This window comes from Sturnira hondurensis, unplaced genomic scaffold, assembly GCF_014824575.4.
Source record: "Sturnira hondurensis isolate 20B ecotype Veracruz unplaced genomic scaffold, ASM1482457v3 Scaffold0019216, whole genome shotgun sequence".
Lineage (NCBI taxonomy): Eukaryota > Metazoa > Chordata > Mammalia > Chiroptera > Phyllostomidae > Sturnira > Sturnira hondurensis.
Window position 1 is genome coordinate 1532904 of NW_028091847.1, and position 19147 is coordinate 1552050.

Below are 19147 nucleotides of genomic sequence, written 5' to 3' on the forward strand. Positions count from 1 at the left end.
CAAAAATCAAGGTTTCCATTGTATTTATAAATAAAATCTGTTACCTAAGTTGGTTTATTTTTTTCAAGCCTATAAGGAGAAAGCCAAGACTCAAATCTTAATGCTTTTTCTTTAGCAGCCTGAAAGAAAATAAACCAACAGATTCATTTTTAAACATAATGCAAACTTCAGTTCTTTCATAGTTGGTGCCTTGAACCTATCTCCGCAATAAAACCTTGGTGGACTGAACAAAAAGTACAAAGACCTTTTAAAATCTTCACATGACTTTCCACCAGGGTACTGCCTGTCTTCGCTGCCAACCTCTTATCTAGGATCCTGTCACTTTGCTCTTTTTCTGTTGTATCTACTAAACATCAATACGGCTTGCAGCTGAACGCTAACCTGCTAGCCCATCTCTGGTTTTCCACTCAGGAAGACATCTTGTTGGGCTAGTCATACAAGAGATAGTTCATTTTCAAGAATTCTGTTTATAAAGAATTTGCTTAACAACAGACACAAAGACATATGATAAAAATTATCAGAAAAAGACAACAAAGATGTTACCTTAATATGCAATATTGCTGTTCCTGGAGGATGAGCATCTGTTATTGATCTCAGAAGTTTTCCGCTGGCCAAATCCCACATAGTGATCTACAAGAAAACTGAATGCTTTAACAAACAAATGTATTGCTCTTTTTTAGACTTAAGTAGCCTACCTCCTGGCTGAAAAAATCTATCCCTGGTCTATAAACATTGCAGGCAAAGAACTATAAAGCTAAAGCATAAGTACAGGATGCAGAGGCATGCATGGGGCCTTCATCCCATCGTCATCCACCCCTCATCCTGCCCAATCTGCTCTTTCCTTTAGATTTTAAATGTTTTTACAATGACAGGTCAAAGAAATTTCTTTAATGAGTCCATATCTCTAGGACTGATAAAAATGATAGGAAAGCCCTACTACCAGATGAAAAAAACAGTAATGTATTGCCAGCTTCAGAAGTAGAAAGAAAGAAATATCAAAATAGTTATCCAAGAGCACAGTAATAAGAATACACAGAGCTGATATAGTGTATTTAAAGATTTTATTTATTTATTTTTAGAGGGAGGGAGTGGGAGAAGGAAACACTGATTACAGCCAGAATATTCCCCTGAGCAAGATTATCACTGAGAAGTGAGTAAGAGATAAAAGAGTTTCCAGACAAGCAAAAGCTAAAGGAGTTGATCACTGCTAAACTGGCTTTACAAGAAACGTTGACAAGAAAAGACACTAATTAGTAACAAGAAAACATATAAAAGTAAAAATCTCAAGGGTAAAAGTAAACATATAGGAAAGGTAGCAGATTAATCATGTTATAAAACTAGTATGAAGGTTTAAGACAAAAGTAGCATAACTACAATAAATAGCTAAGGGCAACACAAAATAAAAAGATATCAAGTGTGACATCAAAACTATAGAACGGGGGGAGGGGAAGTAAAAATGTAGAGTTTTAGAATGCATTAAAACTTTCCTTGTTATAAACTTAATAAAACGGAATCTATAACATAAGGTGATCAAACCACAAGAAAAGAGAGCAAGAGAAGAAGAAAGGATCTACAAGACGGCAAAACCAGTCAACAGAATGGCAGTAAGCACACGCTACCAACACTTACTTTAACCGACAGTGAACTAACTTCTCCAAACAGAAGACGCAGACCTGGCTGCCTGGATTCAAACACAAGATCCATCTACGTGATGACTACAAGAGACTCACCTCAGACATAGGGACACACACAAGATAAAAGTAACAGGTTAGAAAAGATGTTTCATGCAAATGAAAACCAAAATAAAGCTGGGGTAGCTATATTTCTATCAGACAAAACAGACTTTTAAAAAAATTCTGTAATAAAAAATAAAGATGGGACATAACAACAAAGGGGTCAATCTGACAAGGTGAATAGCATTTGTAAATGTTTATGAAGCCACCATAGGAACGCCTAAATATATAAAGCAAATATTAATAGACCTAAAGAAAGAAACTGACAGCAATAAAATGACAATAGGGGGTGCTAATACCACACTTACATCAGTGAATAAATAGACCATGAAACAGAAAATCAATAAGGAAACGTGGACCTTACATGACACATTAGAACAGATATACTTATTAGATACACAGAAAATATTCGGTCCAAGACCAGCATGATACACAGTCTTCCCAAGTGCACATAAAACACTATGCAGGATAAATCACATGTTAGGCCCCCAAACAAGTCTCAAATTTAAGAAGACTGAAATCATATCAAGCATCTATACTGACCACAATAGTATAAAACTAGAAATTTAAAAATGACAAATATGTGGATATTAAACAACATGCTACTGAACAACCAACTGGGCCATGAAGAAATCAAAAGAGAAATTTAAAAAAATGCCTTGAAAGCCCTGGCTGGTGTAGCTCAGTGGATTGAGCACGGGCCTGTGAACCAGATGATAGTGGTTCGATTCCCAGTCAGGGCATGTGCCTAGGTTGCAGGCCAGTTTCCAGCGGGGGATGCATGAGAGGCAACCATACATTGATATTTCTCTCCCTCTCTGTCCCTTCCCCTCTAAAGATAAATAAATAAAATATTTTTAAAAAATGCACTGATACAAATGAAAATAGAAATACAACATACCAAAATTTATGAGATGCAACAAAAGCCATTGTAAGACATAAGTTCATAATGATACAGGCCTACCTCAAGAAACAAAACAACCCTCAAGTAAACAAACTGAATTTATACCTAAAGAAACTAGAAAATAAAAACAAAGCCCAAAGTTAGTAGAAGGAAAAAAATAATAAAGATCAGAGCAAAAATAAATGCAGTAAGATCTAAAAATACAATTAAAAAGATCAATAAAACTAAGAGCTGGTTCTTTAAAACAATAAACAAAATTGACAAGTCTTTAGCTGAAATCACTAAAAAGAAGCATTCAAATAAAAAGCCCAGAAATGAAAGAAAAGTTACAACTGATACCACAGAAACATAAAGCATCATAAGAGACTACTGTGAACAATTATACACCAACAAATTTGACAACCTAGAAGAAACAAATCAATTCCTAAAAACATAAAATCTTCCCAGACTAAATCATAAAGAAATAGAAAATCTGAATAGACCAATTACTAGAAAGGAGATTGAATCAATAACCCAAAATCTCCCAAGACACGGAAGTCCAGAACCAGATAACTTTATTGCTGAATTCCGCCAAACATTTAAAGATGACTTAATACCTAACCTTCTCTAACTCTTCCAAAAAAACTAAAGAAGAGATAACATTTCCAATCTTGCTTTGTGAGGCCAATATTATCCTGATATCAAAACCAGACAAAAACAGGAAAATTACAGCCCAATATCATTGAACAAGGATGCAAAAATCCTCAACAAAACACTAGCAAACAAATCCAAGAAGACATTAAAAGAATCACACACCATGATGATGGGATTCATTCCAGGGATGCAAGGATGGTATAAATCCATAAATCAGTAAGTATGATTTAACACATTTAAAAAACAAAGAATAAAAATCATATGACTGTCTTAATTGACGGAGAAAAAAATCATTTGACAAAATTCAACATCCATTTATGATAAAAACTCTCAACAAAGTGGGTATAGAGGCAGCATACTTCAAACAATAAAGATCATATGTGACAAGCCAACAACTAACATACTAAACAGTGAAAAGCTGAAAGTCTTCCTCTAAAATCAGGAACAAGACAAAGATGCCAACTCTCGCCACTCTTATTCAACATAGTATTGGAAAACGTATTTGTCTCCTAGCTAGAGCAATTAGGAGAAAAAAAGAAAGAAAGAAAGAAAAAACATCCAAATTGGAAAGGAAGACGTTTGTGTCATTGTTTGTGAACAATATGCAAAAATGCTAAACCACCAAAAACTGTTAAAATTAATAAACAAATTCAGTAAACTTGCAGGGTACAAAATCAATATACAAAATTCTGTTGTATTTCTACATAATAACAGTGAACTATTAGAAAGAGAAATTAAGAAAACAATTTCATTTACAACTGCATCAAAAAGAATATAATATCTAGGATGAAATTTAACTAAGGAGGTGAAAAATAAACAGTGTGGGCATGATACGGAGAAATGAAATCCCTGTGTACTATTGGTTGGAATGTAAATTGGTGCAGCCACCAGAGTAAACAGCAAGGAGGGTCCTAAAAAAATTTAAAATATTGAGGTAGAACTTTCATATGATCCAGCAATTCCATTTCTGGGAATCTATCTCCCCCAAATAAAAATACTAACTCAAAAAGATATCTGCACCCCATGTTCACTGCAGTGTTATTTACAACAGCTAACATATGGAAACAATCGAAGGATCCTTGAGGGTATTATGCTAAGAGAAAGACAAACAACACTGATTTCACTTGTATGAGGAATCTAAAAAACAAACAAAACAAAACTCACAGATACAGAAAACAGACTGGCGGTTGCCAGAGGGGAGGGAACTTGGGGGCTGGGCGAAATGAGTGCCGGCAGTGAAGAGGTGCGCATTTCCAGTTGCAGAATAAATCACTCATAGGGGTGTAATGCACGGATGGCATGACGACGAGGGTCAACGACACTGTACTGCATGTGTGAAAGCTGCTGAGAGTAAGTCTTGAAAGCTCTCATTACAAGAAAAAAAACTGTCCTTTGTATAGTGATAGGTGGTAAACAGACTTATTGTGGTGATATTTCAGATGTACACAAATATTGAATCATTATGTTGTACACCTGAAACTAATATAACATTATATGTGAATTATACCTCAATTTAAAAAAGCTGCATATTCTGGCTCAGTCAACAACAATTATTTAAAAATTTGAACAAAAGTCAGACTGAGCAATCTCAGGGTTAGCTATACAGACATGTCACTTTATAACACATATTTTGGTCTTCAAGATACTGATCTAGGCCTGGCCAGTGTGGCTCAGTTGGTTGGGCATTATTGTCCTGTAAACTGAAAGGTCTCAGGTTTGATTCCTGGTCAGAACACTCGCCTGGGTTGCAGGTTTGGTCCCTGTTTAGGGCACCTATGAAAGGCAACCAATTGGTGTTTCTCTCTCATATCAATGTTTCTCTCCTCTCTTTCTCCCTCCTCTCCCCTCTAGCTAAAAAAGAAATAAAAATAAAAATAAATAAAAGGATATTGATCTAGAGATACTATTTTTAAAAAGTGATTTTAACACTGACTTATGGAACATGAAGTTCATATTTACCTGTCCTTTAGCAAAGCCACAGAGAAGTCTTGAGCAGTCGTTGTTAATACTGAGGGCAGAGACGGCTCCATACTGACCTCCAACACTAGTGCTACCCAGACATAGTCGCAAAGCTTGATTCTGATCTAAAGAAAGCAATTTGTAAAATCCGGTGAGAGAAATGGAAAGGTGTTAATAAATATATACAGGGTCTGGCACAAATAGCACCCCTTCTTATCACACAGTCTTTTATTACAAAATTATAAGCATGTAATTCTGTAACGCGACAATATCACACTCAAGCACACCATATGACATTTTAGGAGAAATGTTTGAATTCAATCTATAAATTATTACGCCCATATTATAACCCTACCAAATACACTCAAGCAGGTGTTACTTCTGCCAGACCCTGTACTTACTATATAGGCTTGTTTTCAAATACTTAGGAGTCAGCAAGAATCAAATGATGAAGTTACATTCATTTTAAATATATGAATCAAGCACCTTAGTAGGCTGGGCATTGAATTAGACACTAAGAATGCAGGGGGGGAAAACCTATCTATAAAGAAGCATAACACAAAACTTGCTAATGAGAAGTGGAAACAATCCATAAGAAATCTATATCTTCTTAAACCATCTTTCACCACCCCCATTCCAGAACTGTAGTTCTTGTTATTTTCAGCATGAAACGTTATAAGGACTACCATCTTTTAAATAGTTTTAAAACTTCAAAAATCAAAATTTATTTATTTACAGTTTTACTGAAATTTATGTTTATATTATCCATGAAGAAAGTGATTCTAAGCAAATTATAAAAATAACAGAATAAGTGTTAACTACGTAACAGAATTATTTCAAGCATCAACACTTGATATGCTAAAGGCAAATCATTCAAACCTCTACTAGATTAAGTTAAGGGAAAGGATTTTGTCTTAATTACCTCTGATACCTCCAGGAGACACTCAAATATTTATTAAACTTTACTATCTAATAATTAAAAGAAATTCCTCTAAGGTATCTCCTAAGCAATGCTTATTTGTATTATATTCTTTATTGTACACACTTGAAAACCACAAAATAAAAAATTTAAATATAAGAAGGCATGTCTACAAAATTTTACTGTTTAGAGGAAAAAAAAAAAACAAATCCACCATACTTGCACAAAGTGGAGTTCTCTCCACTCTCCCGGCAATTATTCGTGCCTCCCTTAACTAGCATTAAAAACAAGAAAACAGTCCCAAAATGGAGTCACTTCTGCTAAGCCCCACATGACCAAACTGAGACTTAATATTTAATTACAGTCTTGGCCTCTCCCAGGAACAGAATCTTAAACCAGTCAGTCAGGAATTGCCTGGTCAGCCCTAGTTCGGTGATCTGCATGCTAGACCCCTGTCACACCCTAGAAAGGTGACCTTGCCACAACCAGTCTGCCTTTTGCTAGCTTAAGTTCCTTGTCCCATCCCCTTCTGCCTGTAGAAGTCTTTCATTTTGCAGAGCCTTTTGAAGCTCCTTTATATCTGCTAGATCAGCAATTTTCAACCTTTAGCATCTCATGGCACACATAAATTACTAAAATTCTGCAGCACACCAAAAAGTATATTTTTTGACAATCTGACAAAAGGTATAATTTTGATTCATTCACACTGGACAGCTACTGTTATGTTGGCTATTGTCATTTTTTTTATTTGACAATCTAAGGGGAAAGAAGTCAGTGCCCTGACGGAACAGTCAGGTATGGCACGCTTTAAAATTCTTGCTGCATGCCAGTGCCGAAAAGTGCTGCCCTAGATGCTGCTGCCTTGATTTATGAATCGCTGAACAAAGCCAGTAAGATCTTTAAAACTTACGCAGTTGAATTTTGTTTTTTAACACATCCACATGCTACTTTTTGGAGGTAAATATGTCTTATTTCCACTCTGAGACTAAGACCTCTCTAAGGCAAAGGTTATGAGTGAATTAATACGTCCAGAATACCTAGCATGGTGCCTCGTGCTCAGAGACATCTGACAATCACCCTAACAGCTCACATATTTGCAAATCGTCCTTCTGCAAAGGTAAGTCTAGTTACAGAAAACCTAAAAACAGTCATTCTTACATCTGGGGAATAATGTCATGGAAGACCTTTTGCCTGTCCGAAGCGAACACTGTAAGAATGTATCTCTATGTTCATAAACTGGCCCAAACCGTCATCTCCCCTCCCTAAGATCTCTGACACAGTGGGTGTCTGTAAGGCATCTGGCACACAAAATACTTGATGTTACACAGGTCTGACCACCAAAGCTTAGAGACATTACTGCTGCTTTCTGACTTAACAACGTTCATGCTTTAAAATGGACTACTTAAGTATTCTTATAGCTCAGGAAAAGTAAGAATAGGAGAATTAAGGTGTATGATAAAATAAAAAAATAAGGATATGATTAAGGAAGAGGAAATAAGAAAAGTGCAAAGGAAAAGGACTTATCTGACTGGTAGGTTAAAAACCCACACGTGACTCTGCTCCCCTGACCTGTGGGTTCCATGTACTAAGGCAAGGAAAAACCTTGATCAACCTCGGTCATTCCTGAAAGACGTATTAATTTATAGCCCACAGGACGGTGCTAATGAAAATACTCTAAACTTTTTTCTTGATTTTTACAAGGTATTCATTATCTTTATAATCCCCTTTTACAAGGTAGCATGACTATGAAGTGATGCACAGTATAGAAAATATAATCTATTTTAACTCCAAAAGATAAGTTATCAATTTTTATTGCTGTCTTTATGCATTCTATTTTTATGGTACCATATTAAAAAACGAGCTATTATACCATTTGGATTAAATTCAGAAAAGGCAGATTTCTGTAGAAAAAAGAAAGCAGAATCTTATTGGAGAGGTTTTTTTTGCTAGAGTCACTAAACATTCTGTAGTCCAGGTCATTCTGGACAATTCTGGGGAAAGGTACTTGATGAAAATAAAAATAAACCTCTTCCAAACACTTAAACTCTGTAGTTATGCTGAGAGAACAACATGATGTGGACAGAAGCAAGAAAGATGAAAATTAGCGCTCTCTACACATTCTACTCTAAAGCAGGCTCTTGATCTCATTAATTTAAATGGAAAATTTCTATTCTCCCCCTACTCTCTGAAATCTCCTTTGTCTATTGTTGGGATGAGATTAAATTAGTAGTACATCTAATTTCATTTACAAATTCATATAAAACCACATTGGGTTGGCACTGTCAACTTGGTTTGTTTTGTTTTGCTTTGTTTTAAATTGAAGTGGGTCCTTATGAAGCAAATGACTGGGTAAGAAATGTGAAACGAGACTATCACTTTTCCTATGAACTTCACTTAGAAATGGCATACAGCTTAAATAAGAAAATGCCACCCTGGCTGGTGTAGCTCAGTGGACTGAGCACGGGCCTGCGAACCAGAGTATCGCAGTTCGATTCCCAGTCAGGGCACATGCCTGGGTTGCAGGCCAGTTCCTCACAGGGGACACACCAGAGGCAACCATACATTGATATTTCTCTCCCTCTCTCCTTCCCTTCCCCTCTAAAGATAAATAAAATATTTAAAAAAAGAAAATGCCTATAAAAATTCGAAAACTACAAAATGGTACAAATGCAAGAGAGTGTTATTAACAATAAATAGCTCACCAATTAATTAAAAGAACCTGAAGCCCGGATATCACAAAAAGCACATCTATTTGACACTACAGTGAACTACACCTATTTCATTTATTAGTATATCTTTCAAAGTATACTTTGCTTAGGGTAGATCTCTGTAGCATATTCTGGGCTGAGGAGTAATATGCTAAACAGCAAAGAAGTCACAAATAATGCATAAAGCCTATAACAGCTATAAAATCTAAATTTGAACACACTTGCAGAATTTCTCTTCTCTTTACATACACCAAAGTCAACCCAATCCTCTATTTCTTTACCCCTAATTTGTTTCAACTAGTTCCTAAAAACTAGTTATCCCAAAAAGTATTGGGTTGGCCCAAAAGTCTGTATGTTTTTTTTCTGTAAAATAAAAGACACGTTTCTCATTTTCACCAATAACTTTATTGATTTGGATATTCTGAGTATATCAGCTATCTCCTGCTATTGGCTTCTAGTGGGTGGAGGCCAGGGGTGCTGCTAAATATCTTCCAATGCACAAGAAAGCCCCACAGCAAAGAACTATTTGGCTTAAATGTCAATAGTACCAAGAAACTCCACAAACCACTTTTGACATGTTCAATCAGTCAGAGCACCTTCTCCATACACTGCACAAATCTTTGTTGTGTTTCAGTTGTGTTTTTACCTTTCCTAAAATAATAAAGCATAATACACAGAAAATGTTGTGTATCTTCTTCCATCTTTAATATTAAAATGGCTGCACAAAAATTCACCAATTTTGATAAGTGTTTTTTAAGTGCACACTGATATGACAACTATCACAATACAACCTAACAAAACTGTTTCAAGTTGCATTAAAGACAACTACACACTACCAGAGCCATTGTAAGAAAAAACCTAAACGAACTTTTTGGCCAACCTAATAGGAAACATCTAGATCCTAGAAGGAATCAAATTAAATTGCGTGTGTAGTGTTCTACTTTTATTGCCAGTATTCATCATTCTTTAATATTACTCTTCTCTTACCATTTGAGCATATTAAAATATTCTCTAAGACCAAAGAAGAAGCAAAGAGATATTAAGAAACATTTTTCATCAATGATTATACAATAGCAGAAATGCTTTTACCTGACCTCCATGTAACCAACACACAGAATTAAAGTTCTCATTCCTGCTGTGAAGGTTACCTGCTGGAGCCCAGGTAACACTGAATTCCCATGGCTGACTGGCCTTTTTCTAGAATGCTCATGTTCAAAAAGAGTCATTTGTGTTTATTCCCAAACCTGTTCATGCCATTCATGCCACTGTAATGCTGCTGTACTTTAAAAACTTAACTAACAAAACACAAACTGATGAAATAGAGCAAAAAAGAAAGGTCTATTGTTTCTAGGAAAACTAAATGAATGCTTTAGAAAAACGTAGTAAAGATAAATTATTTTAAAAACTGTCATGAAATAAGGTGTATACAACATAACTGTAGAAGATGGAAGAGAAGTTTTCTGAAAATCTAGTATTCTGTGCTCCTTGATTGATGCACCAGTGCCTAAAACTCGAAAGTGCAAACTTTGTAGGACCCACATATAAGGCAATCGTTGCGATTTGTGCCAAAAGAGATGCCACAGACATCACTTGGCAAATACAAACTCAAAGTAAAGGCTTTGTTATATATCAAAAGATTACAGAGAAAATGAATATTTATATATTTCAAGTTAAGAAAAACATTGAAGGTAAGCCTGCATTTGTAGTTTTTTACAAGTCCCTGCTTTAACCAATCTTTCCATTAGCTGCTTTCCTTCCATGAGCATTTCATAAGAGGGCACTGACTATAATTGATAGCATTCTCTTTTGACAGTAGAAAGGTCAAAAGAATAAATGTCACTCACGCAAACCAAAATTACTATACCTTTTCCTTTGAATCCATGGAGAAAAGACCAAAAGAGAGAAAGAAGAGATCAGTTCAAAAGTTCAGAGAAAAGACAGGCAAAATTTCAAGAGTTTAAGTGACAAACTTTAGTTATCTATAGGAAGGATACTAAATATGGTTAATTGATGTCTCTAGAGTTTGTGATTATATTCAGGTATTGGCTATGGGAAAAGAGAAATGGTATTATATCCAAATTACAGCACAGTAAGTAAATCCAAGTCCATTAAGTTTGATAAAATCAAAAATAATTTCAAAAATATAATCTACTGAAGTGTGCTAACAACCTGAAAAGTGAAAAACTAAGGACCTTGGGATAAGGAAACATCTTTATTAAGAGTTGCATTTTTGAGATCCTTCATATAGGTAAGAGCCAAGATATAAAATAAATACCATACATCTATAATTCCATAAGAATAGGCAACATACATCAATCTTGATGAAGCTTAAAAGGACTGCTATATTAATGTCCCAGGTCACTATCTACTGGGGGAATCTACTGGTACTAAAACGACTACAGTTCTTCCTTCTATACCTTTCCTGTCCTCAATGAAGATGTTCACAAGAGATCCAATTTAACCCAGATCTGTAATCTAGGCATTCAGAGTATTATTACTTTGCCATTTGCCCCTGCCTTTCAAACAAATTTTAACCCATTTGTTAAAACGCATTGTTCAAATATTAATTTTTACAAAAATGAGTAAGATTTATCAATACATAATTAAAAACCCAAAGCATAACCAGAATATTAAGATTCTTTATCAAAATGTTCACTTTGGCAGACTTTCTCTTCCATGAGACTATAATAAAAAAATTACAATTTCATCAGAAAGCTGCTGGGATCTAAAGAAAATTAGGAAGCAGGCCCCAGGAAATTAAGGAGGCAGTAGCAATAGATAATGTACTCCTCTGATAGTTTTAATTTTAAGTATAGTCTTTTTAATCTGTTGCAGTACGCTCTACATGAATTTGATTATTAGCAGGCACGCAGTCTTATAACCTCGTGGTAAAGGAGGGAATGGTAAAGCAGTTAGAGGAAAAGTAATGGTGAGTGGGAACAAAAACTCAACGTGCATTCTGCTGAATATATGCATTATATTCTATCCTCATTCACCTTAGTTCTTCTTTTCTTCATCTATCTTGGCACTGGCCTCCTTTTCTTTCAGGACAGGAGAACTGCTCAGAATGGTAGAAATGCACTAACCAAGGATTCCATACTCCTTGATTCGGACCTTGGCTCTGTGCATGCCACTTACCCTCTCTGGTTTTCAGTCACCTCATATGTAAAATAAGGGGACAGAACTAAAAGACCTTTTAAGTTCCTTTCCCCAAATCTTTTCAATTCCATACCAAGTACGCCCCCATAGAAAACCAAGCATCCCTATACCTGAAAGCTGATAAAACTTCTGGAAGGCAATTAGGCAATACATATTAGAAGTGTTTAAATGTCCATACCCAGTCCTAGGGTATGACCTAGGACTTTCAGGAATTTGTCCTAAGGAAGTAATCACATGTACAAAAATACAGTAACAAAGATGTTCATCATTATACTATTTGTTGAGAAACAACCTAAATATCTTATAGTAGGAAATGATTAAGTAAATTATCATGACTCTATTTAAAAGAATACAATGTAGCCATTAAAAATAATGTTGTAGATGAATATATAAAAACATGGAAAGATGTTCATTATCATAAAAAAGCAGGTTATGAGTTACACGATCCCATTTCAGGGCAGGTATGTGTGTGTGAGCACACATGCGCGCACACACAGAAAAAAAGACTAGTCCCATGTGGAAGAATTTGGTGTTTAATATTTCCAACCTTTTGCTCATCAATGTTTTCTAAATTTTCTATTATGAACACCTATCAATAATAGAATAAGAAAAATATTATTTAAAGAATCAATTCTATAGTTCTCTCAAGAGAATTATATTTTTGTTTCCATTCTTCTCATCTCCGAACAATAAAACTCATATTTTTATCAATCACCTTTGAAAAGACTAGGTTGAAAATCACATGATAAATAAGGCTTTTGGCATAATGGAAAATTTTATAAATAGGAAGTCAAACTGTTCAAAACCAAGGAAAAATAACTAATATGGTAAATTAAGATATAAGGTCCACAGAGATCAAATTGATCAAATTTAATGCTATTAAAGCATTCCCTGGTATCTTTACACAATATCCTGTAGATTCCTTAATGAAATACATCATCAAGAATTCCATTTAAGAGAGATAAAAAAGACTTAAGATCCAGGGGAGAACACTAAAAGTAACCAAAAATGTTTTTAAATTAAAAGAACAAAAACAATGTTCTACTCATAGTATTAAATTCAAAAGCAAAGAAAGACTAATGAAATTGGGGTTATTTAGCCTCAGATTTTAAAAAATGAGAAAATATGTAAGACTAACCACCACCATACAATACGAACTTGCTTCAACAACAAAAAATTGTGATTAGGGACTTCTTTTAGTTTGGAGGGATTTACAATAGAAATTTTTAAAAAAATCGTGTCAGTGAGAGTTACTGAAAATTACTAAGAAAGCCTGAGCATCTCTTTCCTGAAGATCTCCTAGAATACTCAGTACTCAGTACTCAGTACTCCAGTACTCAGACATGCTTTAAGGACCACAAATCACCCCTACCACCACCACCAACTGAAGGCAGACAAGATGACAACCCAAGGTTCCTTCCAACTTTATATTTTTTTTTGTCTTGGTCTGCAGAGAGTCAATAGATACGATAGTTCATAAATTCAGAGAGAATATAAATTTGCAACAAGCAAAAAAATTGAAGCCAAGTCAAATAATTTTTAACTATAAAATACTGTTACTTCTCAAGTTTTTCTGTTTTTATCTAAGCAAATAAAGTTCGCTATTAAAATATGATTAAAAGACATCATAAAACCCCAAAGATACTTAATATTTAAAGTAAAGAAAGTACTTGGGAAATTTACCAAATATTAAAGCCAATCCGTGAGACGTACCCACTGCTATCAGACTGGACACGGCCTGAGAACAAAAGAGAAGATCATAAGACAGTACATCAGGATCCTGAAATAAGCAGAGTTGAATTTATTGGTCTTCCTTCCTCTAGGCACCAAACAACATACCAACTATTACAAATGAGAATTTCATCTAGGAAGCAAAAAACAGAACATTTTATTTCTGAGAATCCCTCTACATTTACTCTATGGGTAACAATATAAAAACTATCATATGTCCAACATTACAGAGAAAAACATGACACTTAGCTCCCTCAAACACAAATTTTCAGGGGTCCAGATGAAGTAAGAGGCACTTATATTACCCAACCGAGAACCTCCTATGAGGTAAACAGAAGGGATTAGAAAGCTCTTCTCTAGTTTATTCCCAGGAGCCAAAAGGCACTGGAAATGTTCAAATTCAGCTGACTTCCTCACCAATTAACTAATAAGAAAGCTACAGGCGGCAGCTGGAAATAGTCAAGAATAAGAGGGCACTGGTACGCTCTCAGTATGCCCCAACTCTCTATAATCGCTCCACAGATTCACTTGGCAGGACCGGTAACAGAGTTCAGAGCTGTTAAATGTACTATTTACCACAAAGTGATTGTACCAAATACTATTTTCCACTCCCTATAACCAAAGGGAGGCAAAATCGCAGAAGGAGAAAATTTACTTGGGCAGGGTAACATACATACAAATAAATCTGGAAAATGCTAATCATTACTCCATTAAATGCTTCTCAAACAAAAGCCTAAAGAGTAACCCATACACTACAAGAAAATATTCAACATGGCTAAATTTTAAACCTGATTACTGGGCAATAAATAACTTATAAATTTGTTGTCACAATAATTTATATAATAACTTTAAATATTAGAAGAATAAATCTAAGAACACCCAATCAAATAGAAAGCTTACCTCTAAAGATAATTTAAAGTATACTTACAATTGCTGTAGGCAAGCCAGCATCTACTTTGTCCTAAATGAAATTTAGAGGAAATAAAAGTACTTCAAAATATATTCTCATTATAAAACAGAAACCAGTATAAGGCCTCTTTACATATACTTTGATCCAAATCAATTCACACAAGAGGTAGAACCTTTGTTTTTGCCTCTTAGAGAAACTACAAAAGTTGTATATACCAACAAAATATAAAGAGCAAGAGAGAAAGATCAGTCTATTTTACTTACTATAACATGCTTCAGGAAAGGTACTGATTACAACGGAAAAAGTAAAGGAAAAGAGAGAGGAAAGAGGTTCCTGTTTCAATAATGTGAATAAAGGGTAAGTACTATGGGTCAAAACACTAGGAGTACATAGAGACTTTAGGAAAAAGAAAACATACCCTGAAGATATTCTTCCTCTAAGCAGAAGCTTCCTACCCTGCAGATTATGCTTCAGTCAGAACCCCTGACTAAAGCCTGAGCAAGGTATGTTCAGTCAGTTCTCAAACATAAGAATATCAAAAACTAAGTGCTAGTTTCAGCTCCTTAACAAAAGCTGGACGACCCTGGGGAAGTCACCAACCCCTTCTGGACATTAGTCACCTCATCTGTTCAAGAAATAGCAAATACTGCCCTATCTACATCAATGAGTTGTCCTGAGAATCACACTAAATATAAAGAAAGCATTATATAAATATAAATGTATCTATATGATGCTTCTACAGCTTTAAATAACAGTAATGGGTTACAATGATTCGCATGATAATAGCAAAGAGTTTTCATGCATATATACTACATCATTTGATTCTCAATCCTGGAAAGCAAAAACAGGTAGTATTATTCTGATTTTCCAGATTAAGAAAATAAAAATTTCAGAGTTTATTTGACTTGCCCAAGATCGTTCAGCAAGTGGCAGAGCTGTCTCAAACTCAGAGCTTCTGGGTCCCAGCCAGGCTATTTATATCACTTCCACATTGCTTTTCTACAGGTATGTGTCCCTATTAGTGTGGTCAATTAGGTATCATAATCTCTCAGAAGGAAGAATCTATTTTTATCCAACTTGGTAGAACTGCCCAAGAACTAACTTAAGAAACTTTCTCCAGTGCATGGGAGTATGAGAAGGAACAATCACCAAGGCTGCTATGTACAATATACACAGGACAGCAAAATATACACAACTTTGTGTGGATGTGTGTGTGTGTATGTAAAGCTTGCCTGACACAATGCTCAACAATTAAGAGGCACGCAATAAATACTTGCTGAATGATTGATTTGTGTCCCAGACAGGAAAAAAGAATGAGACAGCAGATGGAGAACATAAATGATACTCAAAATGAAACCTGAATAATGAAATCAGAAGTCAGCTAACTTTAAAAACTAAAAACCACAGATGTAGGATGCATTTCAGAGATCACAAATTTTAGTATTGGTGTTGCAACATATTAGGGTAATGGTTTTAAAAAGCCAGATACATTAGAATCACCTGGGATACCTGTGAAAATGCAGATTCCTATGCTACACTGCTAGAGATTCCAAGCCCGTAGGTCTGGGGTGATGCCAGGAATCTGCATTTTCATAAGCACTCCAGGACATTCTTACACATTACACATGTTTTGCAAAAACACTGTGCTGAGGTATCTCTTTTATCTTAGGTGCTCATTAAAATGATAAATCTCCTTTAAAATTTAATTTGAGTTAGTTTTCAATATAGTCACATGTCTTATTACTTTGAGGTTTCCAAAACTAAACAATGAAGTTCACAACTCCAAGTTTCATCTCTCTCAAGTGTTCTCCAGGCATCGATTACAAAGCCCTGATGATCAAGGCCCTAGGCAGTCCTAATAATACCACTATTCACATGGCTGAAGGCATTACTGAACAACTATTCGGGAGGGATACCAAAGAATATAACTAGCTTTACATGTTAATAAACCAACCATCACAGAAAAGCATACAATTTAAATTGAGCTGGTAATCTAGAATTATGAAGGCAGGGTATGAAGATCGTCACAGGAAAAGCAGTTTTCATTTTAACATACCAAAGGAGCTCAGCCATAGCAATGAAATAAGAATAGAATGCAAACACTCTGGGATTTATTAGACTTTTTCCCTCTTATTCAAGAAGGAAGAGAAACCCTTTCAAATAACAGATTTATCTAATCATTGTTCAGTGTCTGAGTTTTAAGTTCAGGCTCCATTATTCAAAATATTTTTAAAACTGCACAGGTGGGTCAAATGACTGTTCTGGTTCATCTTGATTTTGAAAGGAATGAATTTCATCACCTACATAAGGATTAAATTCAGAAAACGTCATGGAAATGTAATCCTCAACAGGTGGTTCCCATTCTAGAAAATATGAGTTACTCTCCACCTAAAAGAGGAAGGACAATTGCCCAGGTTTCCTCCATTGCTTGACTATCTCTCTATTTAAAGTGACTTCATGATATATGAGCTGGGTCAGGGTATACCAATTGCCCACAGAGAATACTTTTTCTTTCTTCCTTTTTTTTTTTTTTGGTATCTGCAATAAGAGCTTTCTTTAATAAACCTGAAAATTGCAATGTGATTATGGTGTCATAATGCCATTTCTATATCAATCTCTTACTCTCCTGAAAAATCAAAATTTTGTCCACAATGAACATGACAAATGCCAATTATAAGTTCATAAAACTTATAAACTTCATAACACATCAAAGTTCTTGGGGTATGGATGTGTCGTCATAATCATCATACCATATGGACTTCGGGATACTAAAATTTAAAGCCTATATGAAACTACAGGCTTTGGGGCCAAAGGAAAAATTGATAAAATATATCAGAATCAGTGTCTATTGTCTTGATGAACTATTAAATAATTATGCATTAATCCAATGATCTGAATTATTTTTTAAAAACACCACAGATATTCTCTTCCAGCCATTATCCAATGGACACATTCACCAATACCACCTCCACTTCACCACAAACAGGCTTTAGACTTGAAGCCGGAAGCTCTAATTTGTAGTAAGTGTTCTGCTCTCTCCTAACCCAGAGATGTAATAAGACAAGTTAATATCACCTCTCTAAACTTGTCTTCTCATTTAAAAATAAGACATGTCTTTCCCTACTTTCAAAGTTCTAAGAGTAAGTAAGGTATACATGAAAAGAGACTGAATTATTTTTTTAAAAAGAAAGGTCAGTTGTAAAAGATTCTGAACAATCATTTCTCCATATTAGAAGACAAAAAAAACAAGCCCTCTACCTCAACCAAATACATAAGATGGCAACTAAACTGAAAAGGAATGTAAAGAAAAGGCAGAGAGTGTTTCTTTTAGGATGGCTGCCATATTTCATTTAGGCACACCCGAGACTCTGAGCAGACCTTTATTTCAGGGCTGCACTAATTTCTACATCAAGATGTGTAGCCATGTCTTATGAGTCAAAAATAATCACACAAAATCCACGAAAGCCAGATTCTATTTTTCTTAAGCCTTGAGCCAAGAGAAGTGCTGTGCTCTGTTTTATGCTCAATCCTACTTCATTATGCCATTGCAGGTTATAAAGCTAGGGGAAGAGAACAAAATACTTACAGCTGCAGACACTATCTGGGCAGAAATCCCCTTCAAAAGTGAATGTCGCATAACTGATCCATGGAGTGAAAAAGAATCAGGTAATCTCTTCTTCCTTAAAAAAAAAATTAAGAACAGAAAAAAATTGAAAAGGCAGGGTCTAAAAGCTTTGAAAGAAAAAAAACACATAGAACAAGAAAAGTGGAAAAAGAAACCATTGTATATTATTTGTTAGCTGCATTTTCCAAAGAGGCATAAAGGGTCTAATAGTCCCACATTGAGATGTTGTACTAAACCCACTTGAACCTCAGAGAAACCAAGCAGGGGAATGAAGAAAGCCATTTCTTTTTCTCTGGTTCAAACTGTTCCTTGCCACCTTAATATAGCAAGAGGTTCTATACCTCACCAGAAAGTTGCCTAGAGAGCATGTCATCACCTCTACCTACCTTCTACCCTTGCCCACCTTTCTTGCCCTCCTCCTGTCTATAGCCACTCTCTCATTCCTCAGCCAACCATGTCAAATTCCCCACGCACTATTCATTCTGTGCTGCTTCTACTAACAGCTCCTTTCACTTCCCCTACTCATCATCATACAAAAAATAATTTTAAAACTTTTACCAAACATTGAGCACCTGCTCTGTGTGACTAAAGTATGCTCTGGAGATAAAAAATAATAATAATAAAGTCCAGGTTCCTACTCTCAAGGACCTCATAGACTAGCTAGAGGGATTAATAAGTAGCTACTGTTAGAGAATTTAGAAAAGAAAAATGAAAAGCATTACAGAAATGAAATAAATTAGAGTTTACTCTTGTTTAATAGGGAGATTATCAGAAACAGCTATAGAAAAGAAAAGATGTCTGATCTGGCCTTGATGGATACCTAGGAGTCTGTCAGGCTACAAAAAACAGCACAAGCAGAAATATAA

General features: G+C 35.2%; 1 protein-coding gene across 3 annotated transcripts in view; it reads right to left on the reverse strand.

Annotated features, from left to right (window-relative positions):
* Positions 1-19147, reverse strand: part of VPS8 (VPS8 subunit of CORVET complex) — a 253317-nt gene that overhangs the window by 205854 nt on the left and 28316 nt on the right. For 2 of the 3 annotated variants that reach the window (XM_037027628.1, XM_037027630.1), the window contains exons 5-10: positions 18243-18336; positions 14675-14707; positions 13699-13753; positions 10721-10726; positions 5230-5354; positions 544-630 (exon numbers count right to left, since the gene is read on the reverse strand). In XM_037027628.1, the coding sequence (XP_036883523.1) occupies positions 544-630; positions 5230-5354; positions 10721-10726; positions 13699-13753; positions 14675-14707; positions 18243-18336 (400 nt within the window). The remainder of the gene's footprint in view (positions 1-543; positions 631-5229; positions 5355-10720; positions 10727-13698; positions 13754-14674; positions 14708-18242; positions 18337-19147) is intronic. The other variant, XM_037027629.1, reaches the window with a different exon arrangement.